The sequence below is a fragment of the Anastrepha obliqua genome, chromosome 4 (genome assembly GCF_027943255.1).
Source record: "Anastrepha obliqua isolate idAnaObli1 chromosome 4, idAnaObli1_1.0, whole genome shotgun sequence".
In the NCBI taxonomy this organism is placed as follows: Eukaryota; Metazoa; Arthropoda; class Insecta; order Diptera; family Tephritidae; genus Anastrepha; species Anastrepha obliqua.
The window spans coordinates 100,832,688-100,859,690 of NC_072895.1; the positions used below are offsets into that span (position 1 = coordinate 100,832,688).

General features: G+C 37.1%; 1 protein-coding gene across 4 annotated transcripts in view; it reads left to right on the top strand.

Annotated features, from left to right (window-relative positions):
• The window catches only part of LOC129244709 (synaptic vesicular amine transporter), an 86,845-nt gene that overhangs the window by 34,558 nt on the left and 25,284 nt on the right, over positions 1–27,003 (top strand). For 3 of the 4 annotated variants that reach the window (XM_054882502.1, XM_054882505.1, XM_054882503.1), the window contains one exon: positions 15,764–16,388. In XM_054882502.1, the coding sequence (XP_054738477.1) occupies positions 15,782–16,388 (607 nt within the window). In that variant the 5' untranslated portion in view covers positions 15,764–15,781. Of the gene's footprint in view, positions 1–2,191; positions 2,947–15,763; positions 16,389–27,003 lie in introns of those variants that run through there. The other variant, XM_054882504.1, reaches the window with a different exon arrangement.

Genomic DNA, 27,003 nt, shown 5'->3' on the forward strand with positions numbered 1-27,003 from the left:
TTCCCATCCAATATAGTAAGATGATATAGAAATCATTGTGATATGTGGGCAATGCACTTACTTCTAAATATACAGGGTGCTTATGTAGACTTTATAAAATAATTTCAGGGGGAAGCCTAACTGATAAAGTAACCTTAAAAATCAAGCCAATAAACTATTTCTAAAGTAGCTGAGAGAAAACCACTTCCAGGTCTGCTTCGAAAAATTGCAGATTCGGTGAAGATCGTTATAGGCTTAGAAAACGGATGTAATTGAAGGTGAAACTAAGTAAATATGTATGGAAATAAAATAAAAATTGTACATCGTCCATCTCATTATCTGATAGACACACCTCGTATATGGAAATAAAATAAAAATTGTACATCGTCCATCTCATTATCTGATAGACACTCCTCGTATATGCCCTTGAATGATCAATGATCCACTTGTTACAACTTGAGTCCGATGCTGGAATATGTTGCAAAACCCTTATTAAATTTACATAGATGAGCTAGAGGCTTTTCAAAGAGAGATTTTATTTTTTATCATAAAAGATCCATCAAATATTTCGCTAAATGTTCTTCTCCCTGTCAATAGCTGTGTAACGTTTATCGATCTTCCCATTTTTTCCTCCATTTCATTGCTAAGAATTAGATTTAGAGTCTAACTGCCCATTCTAGCCCATTTAACACTCATTCCCGGACTTTGCATATATTGGATCCGTTTTTATCATTAAGAAAACGATATCATGTTGAAAAGATTTTAGAGCCGTTCATCGGCTGTCAGCAATTTTGAAGGAATTAGTTGATTGGCCGACGTCACTTGGGTCATGACAGCTGGTTTTTTACGATACAACTGAGATGAACAACGACTGAGTGGATGAGTGTGTGAGATCGTTTTAGTGATATACGAAAAAAATTTAAAAAACTTACAATCATACCGTCTGAGCAACGGCTGATTGGGTATAAATCGACTGCTGAGAACCCTGTAACATGCCAGCCGAAGTTGCTCGCACAATTATGTTTTTCACCATACCCAATGGCCCAAGGATGATAGTTTATTAGGTTTGGCCAAAAACCATGGGGAAGCACAAAACTGTGAGGGGAACTTCGGCGCCTACGTCACGAGGGAATTTCGCAAGTCGAATTCTGCACGATCATTTCACATGTATTCGGACACTCGTCCAATCAGTCGTTGTGCAGATATCAACGAAGCAACATGAGCGAAGGCTGTGTTGATTTTTTTTCGTATATCTAATCAATCATCCTTAGTGTGAGTGCATGTGAAATGAGCGGGCGAAATTCTGCTGCCGATTACGCGATAACTAAGGATGATAGATTATCAGGTTGGCTCGCCGCTCTAATGAAAAATAAGGTTGTAAGAGTAACTTCGGCTGCCACGTCACACCTCTGAATTCTTTTCACCATGCGGATGGCCAACCATGGAATCTACCGTCTTTTAACGGTACTATCTTCTCTCAATAAATGATTGAGGTGGTATACCTCTAACTTTTTATTCAGCCGATGCATTTATTTTATATAACAGAACAGTTTTATAAGTAGATATCGATGCTTAACAGACTCCTGTAGTACACTTCTTGGCCCTGCGCTGAAATAAAAATTAAGCGGATGATGCGGACTGCGTGCCTCGTGTCGGTTAGATGTGCGGCGGGTAAACGTTGGCTTTTAATATTGAAAAAAAAAGAAATGTTAAATTAAATAAAAATAAAAAAATCATTAAGCATCCCCAATATGCTGAAAAATAATGGTTTATTAATTTTTGCTTAACTTTATTAAATATTTTTAACTGCTATGCGCTTACAAAAAACAATATGGAAGGCCAAAAGTCATGGAAGAAATGTTGAACTTTATTTATGTGTATATTTATGTATGTACTCTCTAATAATAATCCAAACAATGATCAATTTAAGTATAAGTCCAGAAAACACTTCATTTTCCCGACTTGTATGTCTGTTTGTACATATGATGTGCAGTACAATAGAGTAAGAATTTCTTCCCTAGTAAGTTCACGAATGCTTGCACAGCTGAGGAATTCAATTTGCTTAGAACATGCAACGCATACACGCGCCTACATTTGTGTAATGAATATTTGCGATTTTTCCTCTACTTACTAACTGACTGACGGACATATCGCTGAGTCGTTTGTCGGTCGTCAAACGCGTTGGACAAGAGTGCTTCCATACGAGTATTAGACGCAACGCGCTTTGTGCTTTTCAGCGACGTTTTCTTTTTGGCGCGCATTTATTGCAGTCACAGTTTTGCTCATTGAAATTATCACTTTCTCAATTAAGATAGATAGATGAATATAGAATTTGTCGGTGATCCTGGTTTATTTTTTACACGAAACGCGATCGCATGTAGTTGGGCTTTACTTGTGAGTTACACTAACATTTTCTCCGGATACACGAAATGTACATACAAAATGTTCAAACTTCTTACTGAGTTACAAAAAAATTAATTCGATGCTGAAAAATATTAAAAAATGTTGATTTTGTTTTGGACCTAAGCTTCGTAAATAATTCACACAATCGGAAGTAGTGAATTAATTGTAGGCAGCGGCGCACAACCACAGCAAGGAGGAAAACAATAATAAATACATATGTACATACTCATACATATACATATATATAACATCTACTCGTTTATTAGTAACAAATTGAGGCAAAAAGTGCATGAGAAAAAAGAATTGTTTAATTCGTTGCATAATTAACTGCTTTCCAGTGTTTAGTTAACTAAAGTACAGCCTGTGTTCCTGCTCAAAGTGCAAGCTAAATTAAAAAAACAAAACAAAGATTTCACAAACACAAAAAAAAAAAAAACTAATACACGCAAGCAACAAATTCAACAATAAATACATTTGCTCTGAATTACAAACACACTTAAATACGAGTATAACAGTTTCTGTGGCTGTATGCACCTACATAAATTTTACAATTTACAATTAAATGTAAGTAAACAAAAAAGCCAAGTGGACCTACAGATTTACGCGGCAGGCTAATCATCTACCCTGCCAGAAATCAAATAGATTAACGAAACCAAGACAGTGTTGTCCCGAGAGGAGTGAACAAGGAGGAAAAAAACAAGTTTGCGCCGCCTCCGCACATGGTTTTTATGAGGAGCTCGGTAGAAATACTGTCAGAAGTTTGACATTTGTCTGCCGGTAGTTATCGCATCAACCCATTCGGCTACAGCGGACACAATTCTCATTAGGCTTCTCAAGAATTGTTTGTATGGGATTGCAATTCACTTACTCGCTAACCACTCTACCTTGGTAAAACTACAGCGCTTCTTTGGCAGTGGAATAGCAAAAGCAATCTGAACAGCCGAGATATCGAGTTGAGACAAAATAGTTAGTCTGAGCCTTAGAGCTTTATAAATACCGAAATTTATTCCCCACATTATTTGGGAAATATATTTTTAGTTTTTAATTTCGCTATATCTTTTAACAGATTAATGCTCGGAGTCTCGAGTGCCTGTTCGCTTCCGAATGGTAGTGGCGCACCAAGCCATTCAGCTCCGGCGGCCGCTGTCCATCCTTTAGCACCGTAATGAATTTCCTCTGTAGTACAAAGAATTTTCTTGTGGTTTCTGGTCACTCACCGTCGAATTCTGAGAAGGTTGGATCACCAATCAGTTGTTGTGCCAGAAAATATGGATGCTGTGCGCTGACATTCAGGCATCTTTGGGTATTAATATGATTTTGCCTGATCACCTTGTGGTAAAAAAGATGTGTTGGCGTTGCATACCACCCAAGGAAGCTCGAAAATCGCCTGGGCAAAGTGCTTTCAAGATTATTTCAATGTATGTAAAAGTGTATTGATCGAAATAGAGTTGTTTTTGAGAAACAATAAAACCGTTTTCAACTACCAATGTTTATTTTCCCCCTATTAGGTAAAAATTTAAATAGCAACCCTCGTACTACTTCAGCATGACATAAGTATGACATTTGTATGTTAATAACTTTGATTATTGCGTCATAATTGTTAGTATGTTTTGTATTGCGATCGGAAAGGGATTTTCAAGTAAAGAGCTGCCATGAATTTTGTGTTAAATTTGGTAAATTTGTTTATTGAATCGCTCCAAGTTCTTCAAAAAACATACAGTGATGATTCTTTATTCCATTCTAAAATTTACGAGTGGCTCAAGCGTTCTTAATCAGACAGAGAAATGCTTCGTAACTTTGAAAGGCCAAGTTGTTCAGAGTAGATTATCCCTTGCATAGAATAAAGAAGTTCGACGTTTCATTAATAATAATAAGAAATTCTCAGTGAAAATCATTGAAATAGAATAGATTTTTTTTTTTTGAAAATTCATTATTTTTGTGTATAAAAGTGTAGTTTATTGAAAAAAAACATATAAATTCAGTTTTAAAATTTGATACAAAAATTAGAAAAATTCCACAAACATTTTATACTAATTCCACGGTTTCAATTAAAATTTCTAGACAGATTTTTGGTAAGCAGTTTTAAAGCATAATAAATTTTAGTAGAATAAAGTGCCAGTTTCAAGCTGTTTTTTATAATTTTCCCCCCTGACAAGAAAAAAAAAATTCTTAATACTTTACACCCGCAAAGTGCATCAAACATACCTATTACCAAAATACGCACAAATACGAGAGGGTTTCAATAAGTATAATTAATAATCAATAATTTTTTCTAAAATTTTTTTATTTTTCAACAAAGTCCCCTCGTAGAAAGATACACTTCACCCAACGGCCCGACCACTTTTTAGCCCCTCTAAAAAATAAGATTTGTTGGATTCTCCAAAATACGCCGCTGTCTCAGCGATGACTTCCTCGTTTGAACTAAATTTTTTCCCGCGAGCCATTTCTTCATGTTAGGGAACAAGAAAAAGTCGCAGGGAGCCATATCGGGTGAATACGGGGGTGCTGCAGCAGTTCATAACGCAATTCATGCAGTTTTTCGGCGACAACTCAGGGTGAATGTGCTGGTGCGTTATCGTGGTCAAACAGCACCTTCTTTTGCGCTAAATGCGGACGTGTCTCCTTGAATTTTTTATGAAAGCGGTCCAATAACTCACAGTAGTATTGTCCAGTGATTATTCTTTTCTAAAAATCCATGAATATGACGCCGTTCGCATCCAAAAAAATCGTCGCCATGACCTTTCCGACCGATGGGACTGTCTTCTTTGGAGCAGATTCACCGGGAGAAATCAATTGTTTTGATTGTTGCTTAGTTTCTGGTGTGTAATGGTGAAACCAGGTTTCATTAACGTTGACAACTCGACGCAAAAATTCTTCGAATCTCGCATATATTCACCAAACACTGCTTCGAAGTTACAGCCACATTCGCTTGTTGTTGATTGTGAGCAATCGCGGCACCCATCGGACCAACAATTTTTTCATTGCCAGCTTATCTTGTAAAATATTAATTGCCGTTTCACCTTCTATAAGATTTTGAACTAACTCAGTTCTTATAAAACTTTTACGTTGCGAATGGTCCCAAGGCAAGCATATTTTTTACCATCAAAAGGACAAAATGTTGCGCGAAAAATTAAATTAGCTATGCCTTCTCGCCTACGATGCGAAAGGAGAAGGTAATACTAGGTTGTTCAATAAGTTTTGCGGTTCGGTAAGAGAAGGCGCTGCTGCTAGCCTAAATTTGTTTGCTATGTTGGTAAACTCTTCAAATGAATTTATGTGAAGTTTCATTTCAAGCTGTCAATTCATTCTTTATTTACAAGTCATTTAGTATCGACATGTCACAGTATTTTCTGCAATGGGAAAAATCAAGTATCGTGCAGTGAAAGAATTTTTATTGTTGGAAAGTTTAAAACCAAAAGAATTTTATATTGTTGAAAGTGTATAAGGAGTTTTCGCCATTAATTAGTGCATAGGAAAGATGGATGCCTGATAGACACTGCAGTGGTCGGAAAGCCGAAAACTGAGGAAGATCTCCAGATGTTCGAAATATACCCCTCCGCCTACCCTACCCTCAAGCTTTGAGCCATCTGTGTAAACATAAACGAACTCGCCCTGTTTTACATCGTCCCGTTCCCACTCTTCCCTTGAGGGTAGGGGGGTCTTGAACGTTGTATGGCAATTGTAGACAGGAGTGCATAGTCCACCAATCTAAGAAGCTTCGAAATACCAGTTGGATCTTAACGTGGCCGTAGCCCATGTTTGACCATTACTTAAAATGTGTATTGCCGCATTGCTAACGATATACCCTATGTTCAAAAAGTACCGGGAATTTTTAATTTAAACGAACTGCCCTCGTGAAAACCGGTCCATATTTTTTTCTTATGTTGGTAGGACTGTAAGACACACATCTGTCACTATTAATCCGTTTTGAAGCGTTTGAGAGATGCTATACGTCGCAAACGGCCGGAAATGTGGGCAAACATTTCTTGAATTTTGCATGATGGTAACGCGCCATCGCACCGAGTCCAAATTGTGCTGGATTATTTGACCAAACACTAAGTAAATACCATCGTGCAAACACCGTATTTCCCTGATATACCCCATGCGACTTCTTTTTGTTTCCCAAGTAAAAGTTACCACTTCGTGGAAGGAGATTTCAGTCGATAGAGGAGATCAAAGAAAATGCGACAAAGGAGCTGAAGGCCATCCTTTCGCCGGCCTACCAGGGCTACATAGAGGGCTAGGTTAAACGTTGGCACATGTGTATTCCTTCAGACGGGTCATATTTTGAAGGAGATAAAATAAATTTGCCTGAAATTTAACTCTGTTGTGTGTTCTTTAAACATTACCGGCACTTTCTGATCTTACGTGCACATCTACTGAAAGGAAGTTTAACGTCGCATATAATGCTGGCGTGATGGAAACGGCAAATGCACTCTACTTCAAACCAAAAGCATCGAGATTAACAATTTTCACCAAAACAAAAACGGTTGTGACCAGGCAAATATTCTGTAGAAAAAATTAATAAAAATTCAATACCCAGTTGAATGAGCTTTAAATATGTAAACTCAAGCCTTGAGCCCATAAAAATAAGCAATTTTCGATTTTATTACTAACAATAATGGAGCATTTTTTTCCGTTTAGCAATTTAAAAAAGTGTTAAAGCAAATACAATTTTTTTTTTAATTAACTAAATTTGCATTGGAACGTGTCTAAAATTGTACAAGTAGGTTTGCCATATTTATTTTAATGTTCATCGAATAGTGTGAACAACAAATACTCACAAAATAAAAGGTTTCGCACCAACACGGCGTCCAATAGGCATGTAACTGTAAGCAAATGAAAAGCTAGTCAATTTAAAATTTAGAAGCAAATTCAATTTTCATAATTCAGTTAGACTGCCGATTGAACGCGCACTTTAACAGGATGGGTGGGTAGGTGGTTGGGTGAAGCGATTGTTATCACTTTGAGGCGTGTATATGAGTCTACATATACATACATAGGCACACATAAATACGCATACGAAATTCAATGAAAAGGCGTTGCGTTGAGTGGGCCAGCGTGCAGTGGAAAAGCCCCGCACGGAGTGTGAGTGGTTCCAAAACGAGTGTGTGCGCTTCTTCTCAAGGCGTCTGTCTTTCCGTATGGAGCGATAAATTTCATTGAAAAACTTTGGTACTAAAATTGTATTTGCGTAATTTGCTTTTACTTTGATCACACAATGTTGACTAGTCTATTTGCGTAGCGCATATGCTTTTCTGACACTTGTCACGCTGATGGGATGCACTTCTATTTCTCCGCTTCACTTACTTGCGCACTCACACACAGGCACTCCAGTTGAAAGTTCGGCTCATATAAATTCAATTAACCACTGTCAATTAAATCAAAAAGCTGTCATAATTGACGACTTCTGCTTCTGCTGCTTCTTCCTTTTCTAAAGAAGTACGTAAAATGGCTTGGTAAATGTCTAAAAATAAATATTGTGCGTAGCTGAAGAGTAATTTAATTTTATTTATTTGTATAGAAGGATAGAAGAGCGAGTAAATGAAATGTGAGGTTGGGTTTGCTAATTTTAATAAAATTTGTGTAAATTTATAACTTTTCTGACCGAAGACTAAAAAAAACTAAAAATTTTGGTAGCATGAAATCTAAAGCGGGAGCAGATTAATGTTTTCAGTAAATTCAGTAAAGAAAAGAAAAGAAAAAAAACAAAATTCAGGAATTTTTGACTTTCAAACAAAAGTATGAAAAATTTTTTGCAAAAAAATTAAAAAAAATTAAAAACTTTAAAAATTGTTAATCAGCATAAAGAGAGTTCTACCCAATATTTCCAAAATTTAAAATTGGAACTATCAGTATAAAGAGAGGTCAACCCAATATTTCCAATATAAAAATGAAAAAAAAACTAAAATTGTTGGAATTTAAAAAAGCCAAAAATGCCAAAAACGCAAACTGTTTTTAGAAGGGATAAAAATAGAAATAAATATAAAAAATTTCATACATTTTTATTAGCACTTAAACTTTATAAAAAAAATTATTTTAATTTTTCTTTTCAAAAATTAGTATATAACCCAAAGTATAAATGTGACCCAAAGTATAAATGTAAAAAAGTTACATCATTTCTTCTTGAAATGTTGATGGATCTGTAAAGAGTAAAAAAATTCTTGTAAAATAAAGATGTAGTTATAGTCTGTCGAACCGGATTTTTAAATTTCAAAAAATTTTTCAATTAACGGCATTCTAAAAACAAGTATATGTTTTACGTCATAACTGGCACACTTTAATTATGTTAATAAATTTTTGGGGTTGGTGTCGAAATTCTGTATGTACAAAATTCTAAAAACAAAATTCTGCTTTTTAAAATTCTGCTTTTTTAAAGCAGAATTTTTCGCATTAAACATGCAGAATTTTGAAAAAACAGAATTTTAGAAAGCAGAATTTTAAAAAGCAGAATTTTAAAAAAGCAGAATTTTAAAAAGCAGATTTTTTTTGCAATTTACAGAATTTTGTCACCCAGAATTTTGTAATACAGAATAATGACACGCTCCCAATTTTTGTAATACAAAAATCAAATCTATAGAGAAAACACTTTCGAATATTAAAAAAAACCGCATCAATTTTCTACCATAACTTTGCATCTTTGGGGAAGTTTTACAATTGACTTCCACAGAAATACGCCTAAAACTATAAAGAAAAAATAATAGATTTTTTGAAAATTCTGGACGTATGTAATCCCTTAACTGAAAAAAACTAAAAATATTGAAACTCCTAATTCTCTTCTTAGACGATAGATACGCCCCCTAAAAATTCGTGTAAAAAGAGAATGATTTCACTTCGTATTAAAAAATTCATTTTTGAGTTCACTTAAAAATTTATTTCGTGCTTACACATTTTCATTGATTGACTTCTCCTAAAACTAATTTAATGTTTTATTAGATTCAAGAAAAATTCAAAAATTATTGAAAACCATTTTAGAACAAAACTATTCGTGTAAAAAAGGTTTTTTTTTCTTTTTAACTCGTGTTGATTCAAATTCGTGAAAAAAATATATAAAAAGAAATTTAGTTTTATTTATCACCATAAAATATAAAAATGGTATAACCAATTGCTTCTAATACCAAATTAGCTCTTACTTCCTTTTTCGTTGAGTGTTTGACTGACGGTTTAACTTTTCCTATCTGTGGTGTGCATCTTGCGAGTTTTCCACAGAAGGCAGGCCCTACAGTTTTATGCCGGTAGATGAGCTTTTATAAGGAGCTTTTTCATGACAGAAATGCACTCGGAAGTCGCCATTGCCTGCCCAGGGGTGACCGCTATTGGAAAAAAATGTTTCTTGATGTTTCACTTGATGTTTGAACACCAAACTAGAAGAGGTAAAATTTCGAATTTAAAATTTAACGATATGAAAAATTTATTATACTTTTTATTTTAATTTAATTTTAGTAATCCAGAGGAACTTCAAATGGCAAATATTGCAAGCCAGTTCAGCATTTTTTAATTGTAGATCTTATAAATTTAACTTAAACTTAGAATTTTGCGAGTTCAATCTTGCATATACATATATAAAAATTGTCGAAACTTCTTTCATAGAAAAATCGTCTTTCTTTAAGACTCAAATCAATGTCACTTTTTAAATGAATTCAAATATTTGTAAAACTTCTTCTATGAATTATAAGTACAGAGAGAATACAAAATAAAGTTGAATTAAAGAACAAATATATAATATTTTTTACTTAGGTATTAATTTAGAAAAAGCTGCCGGCTAGAATATTTGCATAAATCTTTGAAAAACATATCTAAACGTGAATGCCGAGCTTTTGAAGGCTGTTTTAGTATTTCATATCACCTAACACCACTTTTACTCCGTTTTTATTGCCTCTGAAATCAACAACGTCATTAAATATTAATCACTCACTATTTCAAAATATGTTTACTCCTTATGCAGTGCATACATACATATACATGTGCATACACACATACTTATGCACATTTTTACATTTGTATTTGTTTTCTCCCCTTAGACACTTCAGCACGTCATTAGAAAGAAATTAGCCATGAGCTAACTTCTTGATGACTTCCCCAGCTGTTTCTGTGATTTCAGCTTTCAATTTTCATGTGACACGACATGGTTTGTACATACATACTTACTATACGTCACACGTGCCACGAAAGTACAAAAAAAACAACAACAAAACACAATGCTAATAATAGTAAGCATGTGTTGTTGTTAATGAATATTCAAAAACCAATTAGGAGTGTCTAATTAATAGAATAGGGTGGGAGAATTTATATTAATTCTTAAAACAAACAATATAATTATCAAAATTAAATAATAATAATATGATGGCAAATATATAGACAAGCGAGAGCTGGATGGAGGAGAGAACAACAATGTTGCCTACTACTTATAGATGTAAAAATGTTTAAATAAAAATGAGAATAATGAAAGGTCAAAAAAATGAAGGTTTCAGATCAGCCAATGCCAAAGTGAGGAGTATACAATAAAAAATACAATCAAAATAGTTAGAAGTAAGCAAAATCGTTTGCTACTGGGCTGCTGCACGCGAGAATTTTCATGCTATTTTATTTTCTACAAAAACAAATATTTTAGTATTTTATTACGAACAGATATTTTCACTGTGCGAATCAGTTTGTCAGCTTTGTTTGTGTGTGTCTTACAAATATGTCTCAAGTTAAAGTAACAAACTCTAGAAATTTTCTGAAAATTTCAGAACATGGCAAACACACCCAATCCCCACTCAATAATTACCGCAGTATTGCGACCCTGTTACTTTTTTGATGGCCTGTTGTCAAGACTAAGACACATATATATATTTATATATAATGGGTGATTTTTTAGCAATTATCTGTTTAAACAGTTGGTTTAAACAGCTGATGTACGTTTCGTGTTTTGTTTCACTGTCAAACATCTTCAGTTTGGTCTATAATTTAACCATGAATCGTCTTACAAACGAACAACGCTTGCAAATCATTGAATTTTATTATAAAAATGCGTGTTCTGTTAAGAAAGTTTATCGCGCGCTTCTTCCATTTTATGGTCAGTTTAATCGACCCACTGAAGCGGTTATTCGAGCTATTGTGACTAAATTTAGAACCCAATTTACATTATTGGACATCAAACCACCAACACGCTTACGTAGAGTGCGAACTGAAGAAAATATCGCAGCTGTATCGGCCAGTGTTAATGATGACCATCAATTATCGATTCGTCGCGGTTCGCAGCAATTGGGCCTTTGTTACTCAACAACGTGGAAAATTTTGCGAAAGGATTTAGGTGTGAAGCCTTTCAAAATACAGCTGGTGCATGAATTGAAGCCGAACGACCTACCGCAACGCAGAATTTTTGGTGAATGGGCTCTTGGAAAGTTGGCCGAAGATCCACTTTTTTATCGAAAAATTGTGTTCAGCGACGAAGCTCATTTTTGAATCCATTGGTACGTAAATAAGCAGAATTGTCGATTTTGGAGTGAAGATCAGCCAGAAGAATTGCAAGAGCTACCAACGTATCCAGAAAAGGTCACAGTTTGGTGCGGTTTATGGGCTGGAGGTATCATTGGACCGTACTTCTTCAAAGATGCTGCGAATCGTAACGTAACTGTGAATGGTGAGCGCTACCGTGAAATGATATCCAACTTTTTTTCGCCCAAAATGCAAGAGCTTGACTTGCATGACATGTGGTTTCAGCAAGACGGTGCCACATGCCACACAGCACGCGTAACAATGGACTTGTTGAAAGGCGAGTTCGGTGAACATTTTATTTCACGTTCGGGACCTATCAATTGGCCACCCAGATCGTGCGATATAACGCCTTTAGATTATTTTTTGTGTTGCTATGTTAAAGCTCATGTCTATTCAGACAAGCCTGCTTCAATTAACGCATTGGAAGACAACATTAAAGTATTTATATGTGAGAAACCGGCCGAAACATTGGAAAGAGTATGCCAAAATTGGACTAAGCGGATGGACCATTTGAAGCGCAGTCGCGGTGAACATTTGAATGAAATAATCTTCAAACATTAAATTATATGGACTGTACTATCGATTTAAATAAAAATTTCATGCATTTTTCTGAATTTTACGTGTGTTTTTTTGAAAAACTTTCCTATAGCTCTTAAAAAATCACCCTTTATATATATATACGCTTAGACTCTTTTTGGGTGTTTGGCCGAGCTCCTCCTGTAATTGTGGCGTGCGTCTTGATGTTACCCCAAATGGAGTGACCTACAGCTTTAAGCCGACCCCAAACGGCAGATATTTTTTGAGGAGCATTTTCATGGCAGAAATACTCTCGGATGTTTGCCATTGCCTGCCGAGGGGCGATCGCTATTACAAAGAAATTTTCTTGATTTTGCTGTTTTGAACCAACGTACTCCGAATTCCGAATGGTTAGTCACACACCAACCCATTCGGCTACGGCCGATTGCTGCCTCAATACTGTTGAAGTCCATAACTCAAAAATACTATGTTTAAAAAGTACTGAAGAATTTAAAACCTCAAAAAAAATCGCAGATTTACAATCATGCTACTCCGAAAATGTTAATAGAGCTGTAAATATTGCAAAAGCCCTTCTCACGTATCTCTTTTCAGACTCTCTTCTTAGACTCAGTTACTTTCCAAAATCATGACAAAGGTCGCAGATCATCATGGTAGCTAAATCTGGAATAGGCTCAACACAACAGTCTTTCTAGAGAATAATAGGTTTGCTGTCATGTCTTACGAAAAGATTTGTATTTCAAGCATATTCTAGATTACTCCTTTCTCCATGAATATAATATTATATAATTCCATTACACCAATTTGGATTTCGAGAATCACTAATGAAATTAGAGAGGTATTTGTACTCAATGAGTATTGCTCTGCAATTATTCTCGATGTACCTCAAGCATTTGATAGAGTGTGTCATGAGCCCTACATACTACAGAAAATATAATATATTCAAGTTTGTATCATTTGAATATTATTTTAAGCTATTCACCAGGAATTCAACTCAACCATATCTCATTGCCTTAAGTACTCGTAAACATAATTTACTTTGCGCGTATTAGGCGATAAAGCCACTGACATTGCAAAGACTAAGCAGCTTTGGTCTATTAGCCAGCTTACTTGCTTTCCAGCTTTCTTGCTTCATCCACCCTACTCCCTCCTTCTCTCTGTCGAAACGTTACTATTGTCCTTCTTGCTTACGCGAATATTTCATTATTCCATTCCCCCCAATATGTTTTTCATATTTCCCACAATTTCGTATTCTTTTTATTCTACCCCACCTCATTTCCCTTTATGAAAAGACTCTTCCACATGCACTTCTCGCCTAATAACAATCATTCATCAGCCACTTAACTTTTATTTGATCCGATTTGTGTGTCGTATATTCTTTTTATTTTTGTGCCATTCTTCTTTTTGTTCATAAATAACTGCAATGATTTTACGCTCTCTTCGAATTGTAGTCACATTTCTCTACGAAAATTCTACACTCAACTAGTAATCTATTTTTATCCAGCGTTACTCTGTTACCAGTTACTTTACTCTGACATGAGCTAGTTTCGGTTGTTGTTTAGCGCTTTCTTCGTAAATTTAAGAGTAAGGTTCACTAACGGAAATATTAGGATATATATTTAGAGAGGGTTGACAATGGCGAATTCTTCAGTACTACCCAGAGTCTTTCTATAGGGTGGGCCATGTAAAATTTGCTTTTTGAATCGGCTATAAAAAAACTAATCAATATTTTTTCAAACTTTTTTATTTATTTTGAAGATTAAACATTGTCTTTTATGAATGAAAAATAATATCGTTCAAATGACTGCCACGACTGGCTTTACAGTAGGCCATTCGATCAACCCAATATCTAAGCACATTTTCGATTGTTTGGGCTCCAATTTCATGAATGGCAACATCGATTTCATGTTTTAAAGCATCAATCGTCTCTGCATGGTTCGCATAGCATTTGTCCTTAACGGCTACCTACAATAAAATAGTCCAACAGGCTTAAATCACAGCGGCCAATTGATATCGGAATTTCGGCTGATTATTCGGTTTTCAAAAACGGTAGCCAAAGGTTCGAGTGTAACTTTGGCAGTGTGACAAGTTGCACCGTCCTGTTGAAACCAAATGTCGTCCATGTCATCATCTTCAATTTTTGGAAACAACAAGATTGATCATGTCACGGTAACGCTCGCCATTTACTGTAACCGCGGCTCCTCGCTCATTTTCGAAAAAAATGGCCCGATGATGCCGCCAGACCAAAAACCGCACCAAAGAGTGACTCGTTGTGGATGCATTTGCTTCTCTACAGTAATGTGTGGATTTTCTGAGCCCCAAATCCGATAATTTTGCTTATTGACGTGGCCACCGATGTGAAAATGAGCTTCATCAGAAAAGAAGAAGAAGACTCACCACTTTGGAAATAGGTTTTCAATATTTCCCAATTTTGTTCAAGCGTATAGCGTCCCATTTCGTTAATGTCAAACCTTTAAGTAAATTATGAACATATTTTACATGTCATTTGTGTTACCATTCTCAAAAAAAAGGTGGTTCAAAAAGCACCCTGTATTTCCTCGCCTCCAGCTATTTTGTTTTATATTTAATTGTCCGTATTGCAAGTTCTCACCAGTTGAATAAAGGATAGGAGCAGCTACTAACAGTAGATTGGCAAATCTAGGTACCTGCTGAGTACCGTCTGGTAAGCAGTAAACTAATAGGAAACTTAACTTAGATTAGCTTATGTGGTTGCCCATGAGTGGGCCTACTTGGCTCGTCCCTTGTCGTCCCACCCATTGCAGCGGAAAAAAGGGGAGAAAAGAATAAACAACAGGGTGGGAGCATGGATATTGAATGTTATGATGACCAAAATACCGAACGATGATTAGTTGTTGTTGTTGTATTAACCACTTCATGCTATTGATGAAATTCATCAGGTGGTGAATAGGAGGCTTACTAGACGGCTACTCACTGGAATATTAACTTGATTTCACATAGACTACACATAACGGTTTATTTAGCATCCGTAGAGAGGAAGGCGTACTTTGAGTGCGGACGAATCCCCTGAAATTTGAGGGACGCGTTTCAAGTTTTATTGCAACCAGTTTGGTTCTGGACTGTTTTAGCAAAGTCTTGCTGGAGGAGCTGATTTGATTGAACTGCATATAATAATAAAGTATTGTTTAGCATATTGTACTGAAGCTGCCAGCGGTCCTTATATTCACTTTACATTAACAGTTTTAATTTTGCTTGGTTCACTAACAGACAGGAAAATAAAAATGTATAGCCCTCAGTAAACCATGGTTCTCTAAACTTATTTATTTAATACTCTTCCACAAATTGAAATATTTAATCAACCCAAATTTTATCGTCTTATTTTCCATAGTAACAAGCGGGTGGCGCAATGCAATCGACTGATTCTGGAGATGGAGCAAAAAACTTCAATCAGCACATCACCAGTCACTTGGCATCATCATCCACCACAGCGGGAGCAACTGCAGCAGCAGCACCAGTACCAGCTACAGCAACCACAACAATAAACGACGCGACCACATCATTCAGCACTACACCCGCACAGAGCAGCCAAAGCAACGCACTCAACCACGATACACCCAGCAAGAATCCCTTCAAACAAGCACCGTCTCAGTGGAGCAACGATCAAAGATTAACGCAACAACAGCAACAGAATGCCAGCAACAAAACGTACAACAACAGCGCTCAACATGCCAACGAAGCAGGAGGTGGCATTTTTGGCGCCGCTGGCGCAACAACAACGCAAGCAACACCGGCACCGAACTCGACCACAGATCCAGCGGCAATCAAGACACCGGGACGACTTTATATGACAACACAACCGCCACCGGATCATTGTCGACAGGAGGACTACCGCGCCGCCGGGACATGGGCCACCTTCAAGAATTGGATGATCGGTTGGCGCGGGTCGCGACAACTCGTCTTGATCATTGTGGCCATTGCGTTGTTATTGGATAATATGTTGTTGACAACTGTTGGTGAGTGATAGTGCTCTGAGAAATTGATGAATTAGAATACTGATGCTATTTAACTTATGTGCTACTCCGCTTAAATTTTCAATAGCCACTTAGTAAATTTATAGTGCACCATATAAATTATGTGTTTTTTTTTTCTTTTTATTTCTTTTATTTGTGCACATTAGCATTTCGCACATAAATACATATATTTTTTTGTCTGCGGCCGCCAGTCTGTCAGTACCGCAATCTACCAATTCAAATGCAATGCTCAATCACCTGGAAGCTGTCCATTTACCGCTTCTCGTTGACGCTGCTTCACTTTTATTTTCATTCCCCCTTACACGCTCAGCGCTGCCAACTAATTCATGAATAAAATGTGGCGACTCCACGCTGAGTAGAGTTGGGCCGTGCCGTCGGAAAACATTATCGCACCACTTAACGTAATGAATGTGCTATCTTGTGATTTTTCTTTAGTGGCGCATCAATTCTTTAATGCTGCGTAATTTGTGGGGTTCTTCTTAGTCATTAAATGAGTTCTTTTTTTTCATTTGTCTAGGGAGAAGAAAAGAAGTGAGAAAAAACCTTGGTTGTGAATCGCAGAATGGTAAAAGTATAGATGTATGAATATTCGATAGGAATTGTTGACGAAATGATTTTTCAAATCAAAATTTTTTCATTTAAATTAGCATGAGTTTGGGGAGCTTCAAAATTGTGCACCACTCATTATTTTATCGCTAGGAGGGGGGGGTCCCCCATGCATCATATTGAAAACATTTCATTAATCTTCTTGGACAACTTGTCCTTGCTAGTGGAGTCACAATTTAACCTCCCGTTTGTCAGATTCTTCGGAAGTCACTTTCGCACAAATAATTTGAATTAAAAGAAGCCCTGACAGACTTATCTGCTAAACGGAGAGTTGCCGCGCCGAAAGATTTATAAAGCTTTTCGATACTCTATACTTCAATGTAAGAACCGCATTATGGTATGCTTTAGCGCCAATAAGAAAACAGGTATAGCGCGCAGAATTTTTTGTTGATATTCAAGGAACTTTCATATAATTCATAGAATAGCTCTTACATCCATTTAATCAATCTAAATGCTAAAAATTGTTCGCACAAATAAAATGTTCTCAACTCTTAAGCAGAAGATCTCTTGCACAACCGAGTATTAAAGTCCTTAAGTAGCATTTATATGCGTGCACGAAGTGTTACCAGAAGTAATATTTTATAGCATCGTCTCGTTCATCTGCCTAGAAAAAACTGATGTTAAAACAACGAGTTTCATAATTTTAATAACTAGACCTGTTAAAGTTTTTTTTTTAATTTTTGCATGAGACTGGTGGTTTATTATAAACTTTTTAACTCAGTGTATGTGATTTAATAGTTGTCACATGTGGCAAGTACCGTTAAACTCTAAACCACAGAAAACAGAATTAGCGTTGTTCTCATGGTAATAGAAAATTCCACAATTTGGGAAGCCATCCTTATATGATGTGAGGCTGTACGTAGGAGATAGCGCCAAATATTTTGGTGTAATTTTCGACCAGAAATTAAATTGTAACATGAATCCAGAGGACACTGTAAGAAAAGGTACTGTAGCTCTACGCTCATGCAAAAATGCGATAGGACGCAGGCGGGATCTTTCTCCGAAGAATACTCACTGCCTATATAGGGCACTTATCAGACATATCCTCCTTTACGGGATTATAGTCTGATGTACGGCTCTCAACAAGACTACGATTAGAAACAGGATTCAGAGAGGTCAACATATGGCGCTTATATGTATCCACGGCGCTCTTAGAACCACACCTTCTGATGCTCTAATACTCTTACATCCCCTAGACTTGGGTGATAAACAGAATGCAGGTAATACTGCTGCTCGGCTTGTGCAACTAATCAATGGCGCCATTTAGGTATTTGAACACTCGGCCTGGAGCCAACTAATCATTGAGATGAATCATATTTTAATAGGTTGTGTAGTGCTAGAATTCCTGCTAGACGTGAATGGGCTGACAATATACCTGGTCGGAAAAACTACCAAGAATTCTTTACTGATGACTCAAAGCTTGACGATAAAGTTAGCTTTGTAAGAAGCGAAAAGTAAGCGTTTCGGCTCGTTTTCCGTATCACTGTAACGTATTTTAGGCTGAAAGTATAGCCATTAATAAGGCAGACACCTGGTTAGGCAAAAATGCGACTATATATATATTTCTAATTGGCGCGTACACCTTTTTTTGGGCGCTTGGCGAGCGACTAACTTTAGAGAAATCTATATTTATTCTGATAGCTAAGCGGCGATTAAATCTCTTAGTAGGGTTGCCACGGATTCGCAAATGCCGGTCATCTCTTAACGAGATGGCGCAATATTTCCACATCCATTTGATATGGGTACTAGTGACATGCAAGGCAGACAAATCAGCGAGGGAGGATACTACCACTCGCCGCTCTCTAGGTATATAGTTTATAGGTATAAATCTCTCAACCTACAAACTAGGTGGTGCAAGTAGCATTGTCCCTACAGCCAGCACGAGATGGGTTAATAATCTGACATGTGATGCGATCTGATTGCATGAACCCGACTTAATACTTCCTGGCATACGCGTCTTCTCTCCACAAATCCGGTGCGAAGTTTATGCTATTTTTCTTGTTAATCTTTGGAAATGTGGGGATGGTTGTCTGCCTTGGGCTAACAGCTATAATAACAGCAGCTATAGTGATGCCCTCGTAACCAGGCAAGCAGCCGAGCAGTTGCAGTTTCTTAATTTAGGCACTGAATAGGTGCATACACTCGAAACAAAGTGCAATGAACGTTTGCCGTATTCGTCATACTACTTTTATTCCTACTACGGAAATGCGTCCTACCCAGTTCCCATCCCAAATATTTCTTATCATGTAAATTGGTGCCCATAAACTTGACGTACCCCATATCGCGCGCAACTCACACTGAGCAGATTATTTATTATAGAAAAAACTCCGCTTAACTTCCCATATCCTCAGACTCGTGTATACCCTTTAACCGACCTCCATTTAATGAAATGTTAAATAAAGCACCCAACACTACCGCTAATAACCCCCTACCTACATTAATCCATTAGATCAATCCATGCAAGCATAATTTATTACTTTATTATGCAGGTAGCCAGGTAGAAAGCGAAAATCATAGTATTTGATAGTAAAACGAATGCCCCAGCGAAAAGCAACTTTAATGAAATAACAACCGAAAAGTACTCACACTGCCCCATACATACATACATACATTGACAGATAGTTATACGAGTAGCAAGTGGAAAGTCAGTGAGGTCGACGCATATTTTAACAATCCATAAGATGGCGCTAAGTTGATTTAGGATGCAATTTGATTTATGTGAGCAACATCTTACCCGGATGAAGAACACAACTTTTACTTAGGCAATGAATTTTTTCTTTTTTGTACAGCAATCTCCATCCTCTCTGCTAGTCGTCGCTATTTGCACATTTCCCATTTCCTTTGCCACTAAGTTGAAGTCAACTTTTAGTTGGATACGAAAGCATGCGCTAAATCTTTTTTACGTTCTATTGTCATTACTATTCTTTGCCACTTTAGCGTGCGCCGTCTACGCTTTGTGCTATTTTCTTTTCCCTTTTCACGCATTACCTCTTCGAATGCTTTGACATTGACTTCCGGTATTTGCGGTAACTTGTTTCAACAAGTTGCCTCAATCTAATAGTCAAAGGGCAAATGTTGCAGATGGAGTGGACAGGAACAGTGTGCGCTGGATAAATGGGGCAAGTGTGCTTGAAAATGAATAAGTGTTACAGGTGTAGTTCGAAAGTGTTAGTAAGACAGAGCTTTCGAGATAGATTGCCAAATAGTGCAGAAGGTAGAGTTCCTGTAATTTGACGTTCTCCTAAACAGAGATAGAGGACGCTCCCGTTTTGTGTGTGCCATCAGCACAAACAGCAAAGGTTTTGTTTTTTTAATTTTTTATGTGCCAGGGCAGAAACTCACTTTGACATGTGCCATTGCCTACAGAATAAAACAAATTTTTTATAGAAAAAATCTGAATCAAGTTTCATTTAAGGATATAACTCAGAATTCACTGATAAGAAACCTAAACCGTTACAATTCTTATCCGACTTTTATAACGAACAGCCTATACTCCAAAGTTTAACTTATCACGCTCAACTTACAGCTGATCTATAGTGCAATGTGATTCTATTCTTAAACTTGCCGTCCTTACTCTTATGGTCCCAACATAAAGAAGTGGCATGCTTCGTCTTCGCCAGGCCTTTGGAAATGATGGATTGATGATCTGGGGCCGAGCTACGGCACGATCGATTAAATGAGTTTCCACTCGCACATTCAAATTAAACTCGCACTCGATCAGAAAACGAGAAATTAAGGGGTCCCAGTGGTGTAGAGCGCGAAAATTTAGGGTATTTTCAGAAATTTTTGTTTTTACAATGAAAAATGTAAAACGATATTTAAATTGTTTAGGCTTTTTATTTAACATTTTTTGCATACAAAAAGGAATTTTTTTTTTTAATTTTAACAATTTTAAAAATGGCGCTGAAGTTGACCCCCTGAAAAATTGGACCCGGATGGTGTTGTCCATTTTGGCTCTGAAACACAAAAACCAAAAAAAAAATATCAATCAGTATGACTGTAGCGCTATGTCCCGTACTAGAATTAAAAAAAAATATAAAAATTTCACAAAATAGCGCCGTTTTGAATATGACACTCTAAAACCCGGTTTTTTTTTAGTTTTTTAATAAAAAACTACGTAATAATTGAAATAATAATATGATTCTAGTACGGGCGGTAGCCATTGAGGTTGTGAACAACACATTAAAATCTCAGGCAATTCGGTTGAGTATTTTTTTTTGTTTTTGACAACACCATGCCGAAAAGAAGTAGTTTTGAGATAAATGAGTTCAAAGTTTTGACCGCGAGACGAATCTGACTCTACCTGCTAAAATGGCTGTAGAATCGAAAATACTGAGAATATCCTTCCAAAAATTTGGCAGTATATTCTTAAAAACCTATAGTTTCGAAACTTCAAAAAAGAGACATCGAGTTTTTGAAAATTCTAGACCACGGGGACGCCTTAAGACAGGGATGTCGATTTCTTGGACAGTGACAGAGAAAGTGTAACACTCATCACTTTCTTCTTATTCCTGCAGCTGCGACAGACGTCATTACAGGGAAACCCTATACATCTCCCATTTTTTATCTTTAGGTGGAGCCCGTTGATTTAACTAACTAGTGTACTAATTGAGGGTATGTCTGGAATAATTAGGGCTCTAATTCTGTTCCTATTCATTCTAGCCAAACATGCCTAGTTATCTTACAGGTAAGCTCCGTGGTCTAACCTTCGTTGTTCTGTGCGGTGTAGACCTACCTGATACGAAGCTTTCTTGAGGTTAAAGTGATGGCCGCATACTGGCCAGAGTTGACTGATTTAAAATGAGTTTGTAGGAGAACTCCAGCTTATCCGTAACGTATTTTCCAGGAATGTGGCCCAGACAACATTCGTTGAGCACCGCCCAACCTGCTCTTTTAGAAAACGAAATAATTTATTCAATTACCACTTTGGAGGAAGTATCATTGCAATGCAGTAATTCAATGGCTGCTTGACTGTCAGAGCAGAATGTGATTAGTTGTGCTACCCCGAGTGAGTTCCTGACGTACAAAACAGCGTGTTTTATAGCTATTAGCTCAGCTTGGAAGACCCTGTAGGGGTTAGGTAGCCGTAGGATTCACCTACGTTCAGCGGCTACACTGCCGCGGCTTTTATTTAGCCTTAAGCTGTCAGTAAAAGCAGCCACTGAGTCTGGGTTGAGCATCTTAACGTTTAACAAATCACGCCAGTCGCTTCTTCCTCCTGTTAACCGGCGCCAATTGGGCACGTCAAGTGAAGTCAAGTCCTTGTCCACCTGATCTTTCCAACGCAGAGGAGGCCTTGCTCTTCCTCTGTTAGCACCAGCTAGTACCGCATTGAATGCTTTCGGAGCCGGAGCGTTTGTATCCATTCGGATGACGTGGCCCAGCCAACGTAGCCGCTGGATCTTTATTCGCTGCGCTATGTCTATGTCGTGGTAAAGCTTATCCACCTCATCGTTCCATCACCTGAAATATTCACCGCCGTCAACGTGCAAAGTTCCAAAAAACTTCAGCAGAATCTTTTCTCTCAAACATTCCAAGCGTCGCTTCATGGAATGTTGTCATCGTCCATGCTTCTAGCCATACGATAGGACGAGCATGAGGACAACCTTATATGTTAGTTTTGTTCGTCAAGAGAGAACTTTACTACTGAATTTCTTACTTAGTCCAAAATAGTACTTGTTGGCAAGAGAAATTCTTCCTTGGATTTTAAGGCTGATATTGTTATCGATGTTAATATATATATAATTGGCGCGTACACCCTTTTTGGGTGTTTGGCCGAGCTCCTCCTCGTCCTCCTTGATGTTGTTCCACAAATGGAGGGACCTACAGTTTCAAGCCGACTCCGAACGGCAGATATTTTTATGAGGAGCTTTTTTATGGCAGAAATACACTCGGAGGTTTGCCATTGGCTGCCGAGGGGAGACCGCTATTAGAAAAATGTTTTTCTTAATTTTGGTGTTTTTCACCGAGATTCGAACCAACGTTCGCTCGGTGAATTCCGAATGGTAGTCACGCACCAACCCATTCGGCTACGGCGGTGTTAATGCTGGTCCCAATTAAACGAAGTCTTTTTCAACCTCGAAATCATAATTTTTATTAATAATATGAATATTAATGTATTTTGAGTTTTCGATTTTTCTTTTTTTTTTCTGTATATTCCACTTGCTTCATCTAGAAGAGTACCCACTGTTCTGTCTAATTTGTTCACTACACATTTACTTATACTTTTTGCACTTTTCAAATTTTTTAGTGAACTTTTTCTTTGACTTTCTGTGATTCTTCGTTCTGCAAACAGTTTTGGAAGTACGAGAAATTTGTGTAAAAGTAAAAAAAAAAAATAAAAAAGGCGAAAGCTCACAAAGTTTATACCAACTCATTTCCTTTGCGCCAAGTGCCTGTAAAGGCCACAAAAGCACTTTCACCCACTTGTTGCTTTGTCAGTTGAGTTCCCGATTTACGCATACTACCACTTACATTTTTTTTCTTATACTTTTTCAATATATTTTGCCATGAATTTTTTAATGTCAGCCACTTTAGCCATTTTCAATGATACTCTACTACACTTCCACCCCAACCAATACATTAGTTATTATCCTGTCGCCAATTCCGAATTCAATGCATCAATTCCACTTGAATGCGAATGCGAATGCCATTGTTATTGTTGGTCGTTTAATTATCTGTATGTGTGAGCAGTTTTTGGAAGGGGAATCAGCTGCAGCAGTGGGTTTGTATGGCATTGAGGCGTTCAAGTGTTGCCAATCGCAAACATACCTCACCCACACAATTGCTTACCTTCGCCTTATTTGTCCACTTTCCATTTATCGGCGACTCGACTTCTTTACATTCCTCCCACACACTTTACTTTCCCCTCTCACATAAAGATTGCAAATGTGCGCTCTGTTCAGACTCTGTCCACTCTTGAGTATCTGGTTGTGGTGCTCTTACAGTGCTGTCCGTTTCATTATGTCCAACCACTTGACATAAGCACTTCACTTTCCGATTCGATTTACTGTCACGACAAATGAACTGCCAACACCGGCTTTATTGAACTCGTACACTGGTATTCTGGCTTTGGACACTGGTATTCTGGCTTTGGACTCGAATGTGGTTTTTTGAATGTATATATGTACATACGTATAGGGTTGCTGTAATTTATGTGTGCCCATGTAAAGCGTGTTTGTTTAATTGATTTCCTCACACCTCGACAATTTACGTTCATCTATCTCCGGAAGCTTGAGTGTTCGATTGCCGGGCTCAAGCAGCGGTGAATGTGCGTGGATGGCTAATAACGCAGACAAATATCACTTCAAGTTTGATTAACGCAGCTACTGTGAACGGTATACAATAAGGTATATATTTACATAGCTACTTGTAGATATGTACATAAATTTGAACGCTTGCGATATAATTGGTCTTCCAATTATGTGGTGACTGCAATTGATTTGATTTGCCTCTGAATTGGCTATAAGCCAAATTCTATTTTCAGTTGAAGAATAAATGAGTAACATAAATACTAACTGACGAAAGGTGGTGAGGACTTAAACTCAGGCACTGTAATGATGGTCAAGCTGCTCTAAGGGCCTTAGAAACTGCTGTTGGTGCAATACTGGCAACTGCAAAACAACCAAGTCCCATGAAAGGTCTGATAAGGTGCTAGCAAAATTCCAAAACGTCTTATTTGGAGCATGAGGATAATACAGAGCATCTTCCCTGCCGCTGTCCGACTTTCGCAAGTCTTAAAAAATAAAAAAATAATTGGAGCGTATACTTCTGTTAAGCTCCTCCTCCTATTTGGGGTGTGCGGCTTGATGTTGTTCCACAAATGGAGGAACTTACAGTTTTAAGCCGACTCCAAACGGCAAATGGTTTTTTATGAGGAGCTTCTTCATGGCAGAAATACACTTGGAGATTTGCCATTGCCTATCGAAGGGCGACCGCTATTAGAAGAAACTTTTTCTCTTATTTGATGTACATGCACGGAGATTCGATCCCGAATGGGAGTGATTCACCAACCCATTCGGCTACGACGGCCGCTTTCACAAGGCTTAGATGGTACATTTTTAAGCTGGATGTACAAGCGGCATTCCTTTTCACTCGACAAACTGTAAGATTCTGAAAAAAATATGCAAAGTTTGCAGAGCAGTAATGAAACCCTACCCCACTAGTATTTCCCCGCCCATTAAATCCACTTCTTGGGCTTAAGTACAATAGGCACTGAGTGCTTGAAAATTACGGCGATTCCATTCCACTCCATTCCAACATAAACAGGTGTAGTTCGAAATGATTCATTTTGAACGGTTCATTAACTTCTTAAGCTCTTGAATAAGGTGAAGCTGTGCTTTTTTCAACATAGCCTCTTCTCTTAGGATATTTTCGCTGATAGTTCGATATACCTTTAATCATTGAAGTAAACGATAGTTGACCTTTATATTCTACGCCCAATAACACTAGTTTACACCAAAAATGGTCCTCGACCAAAAGGCGTTTTTTAAACTAATTTGAGGTTGCTGAAACCAAAAGTTAATTTTATTTTTTTTTTCAAAGAACGGTTTCCGAGATATTCGCAAAAAACCTGTTTTTTGGGCAATAGTACAGTTATTACCTGCAATCTCGAACACAGTGCACCCCATTTCTTTGAAGTGCATAAATTTCGAAAGGCACACATATAACCTACATGGCAATATATTATATAATTCGTGTCAATGGAAGTCGTAGTTTTCGCAAAACAGCTGTTGAAAGTTAAAAAAAAGGCATTTTTGACGTTATTTACTAAATTATAATATAAAAGTTTATTAACTTTTTTCTGGAACAAAAAATTTTTTCAGCGACCTCAAACTAGTCTAAAAAACGCTTTTTGAAAGTGAAAATTCGTAAACTAGTGTAATCAGAACTATAAAATAATAAAGAAAATAGCTTTATTGTTTTTAAAAATATTCTATCTGGAAGTCAAACACTTCTGCATTCGCTTGAACCAATTTTCAAAGCATTTTTGCCACTCAGAAATGGATATCTCTAAAACCAGGTCTTCCAGGTATTGAAAAACATTTACCTCGCATTTTATTTTTGATATTCGAAAATAAAAAAAAAACATTAGATACCAAATGAGGGATGTAAAGCAGATGACCTCTTAATTCGATCTTTTGATTGCTCAAAAACTTTCTTGTGTAAGCCGATACGTGAGAGCTCAAATTGTCCTAGTGAAGGATGAGCAACTATCGCCAGTGTTTATGCCATTAAGATCGTGTGATATCATCACCTGTGGACTTTTATGTGTTGCGATATATAAAGTCTAAATGTTTTTTGGATAAACCAGCTTCGATTGAGACATTGGAAGCCAACATTACCAAAGTTACTGACAAGATACCGGCTGAAGTCCTTGAATGAGTCATTCTAAATTGGTGTTTACGGATGGATGGCCGCATTATGGCGCAGTTGCAGCCGACATTTGGAAGGGATTATATAATATTTAAAAAATAAATATCATGAATGGTGCTACACAAAAATAATAAAAATTGCCCAATCAATTTGAATTTTCGTTGTTTTATTTCAATTTAAAATCCGATACCTCTAAATTGATGGCCTTTTATGAGCATGAGACATGAACAAACATTTACACCACATCCTATGGGGCATTTCAAGCTGTTGACAGCCGAGGATGATAGATACTTTGCTTGTTAGGTACGGTGAAAAACACTTTTGAGGGAAACTTTGGATTCTACGTAATTCGTTTTATGTTGCACAAAATTTAGCTTTAGCTTAATGAAACACAAAACGAATGTCCTCGGCATATCTGTCAAATTCACTCATAGCCGAATAACGGTCTTCACCGGTAGTACACTTCTAAAACTCTTCTCACCATGGTTGACAGCGTTATCGGTGCGCCTGAAGACCGATTATTAGAAATGCTTGCAATATTCGGCCAAAGAATTTGCTTGCTTTATAATATTCTAAAGGGTTTTTCAATTGGCGCAGGTCGATTTTGGTGCTCTGT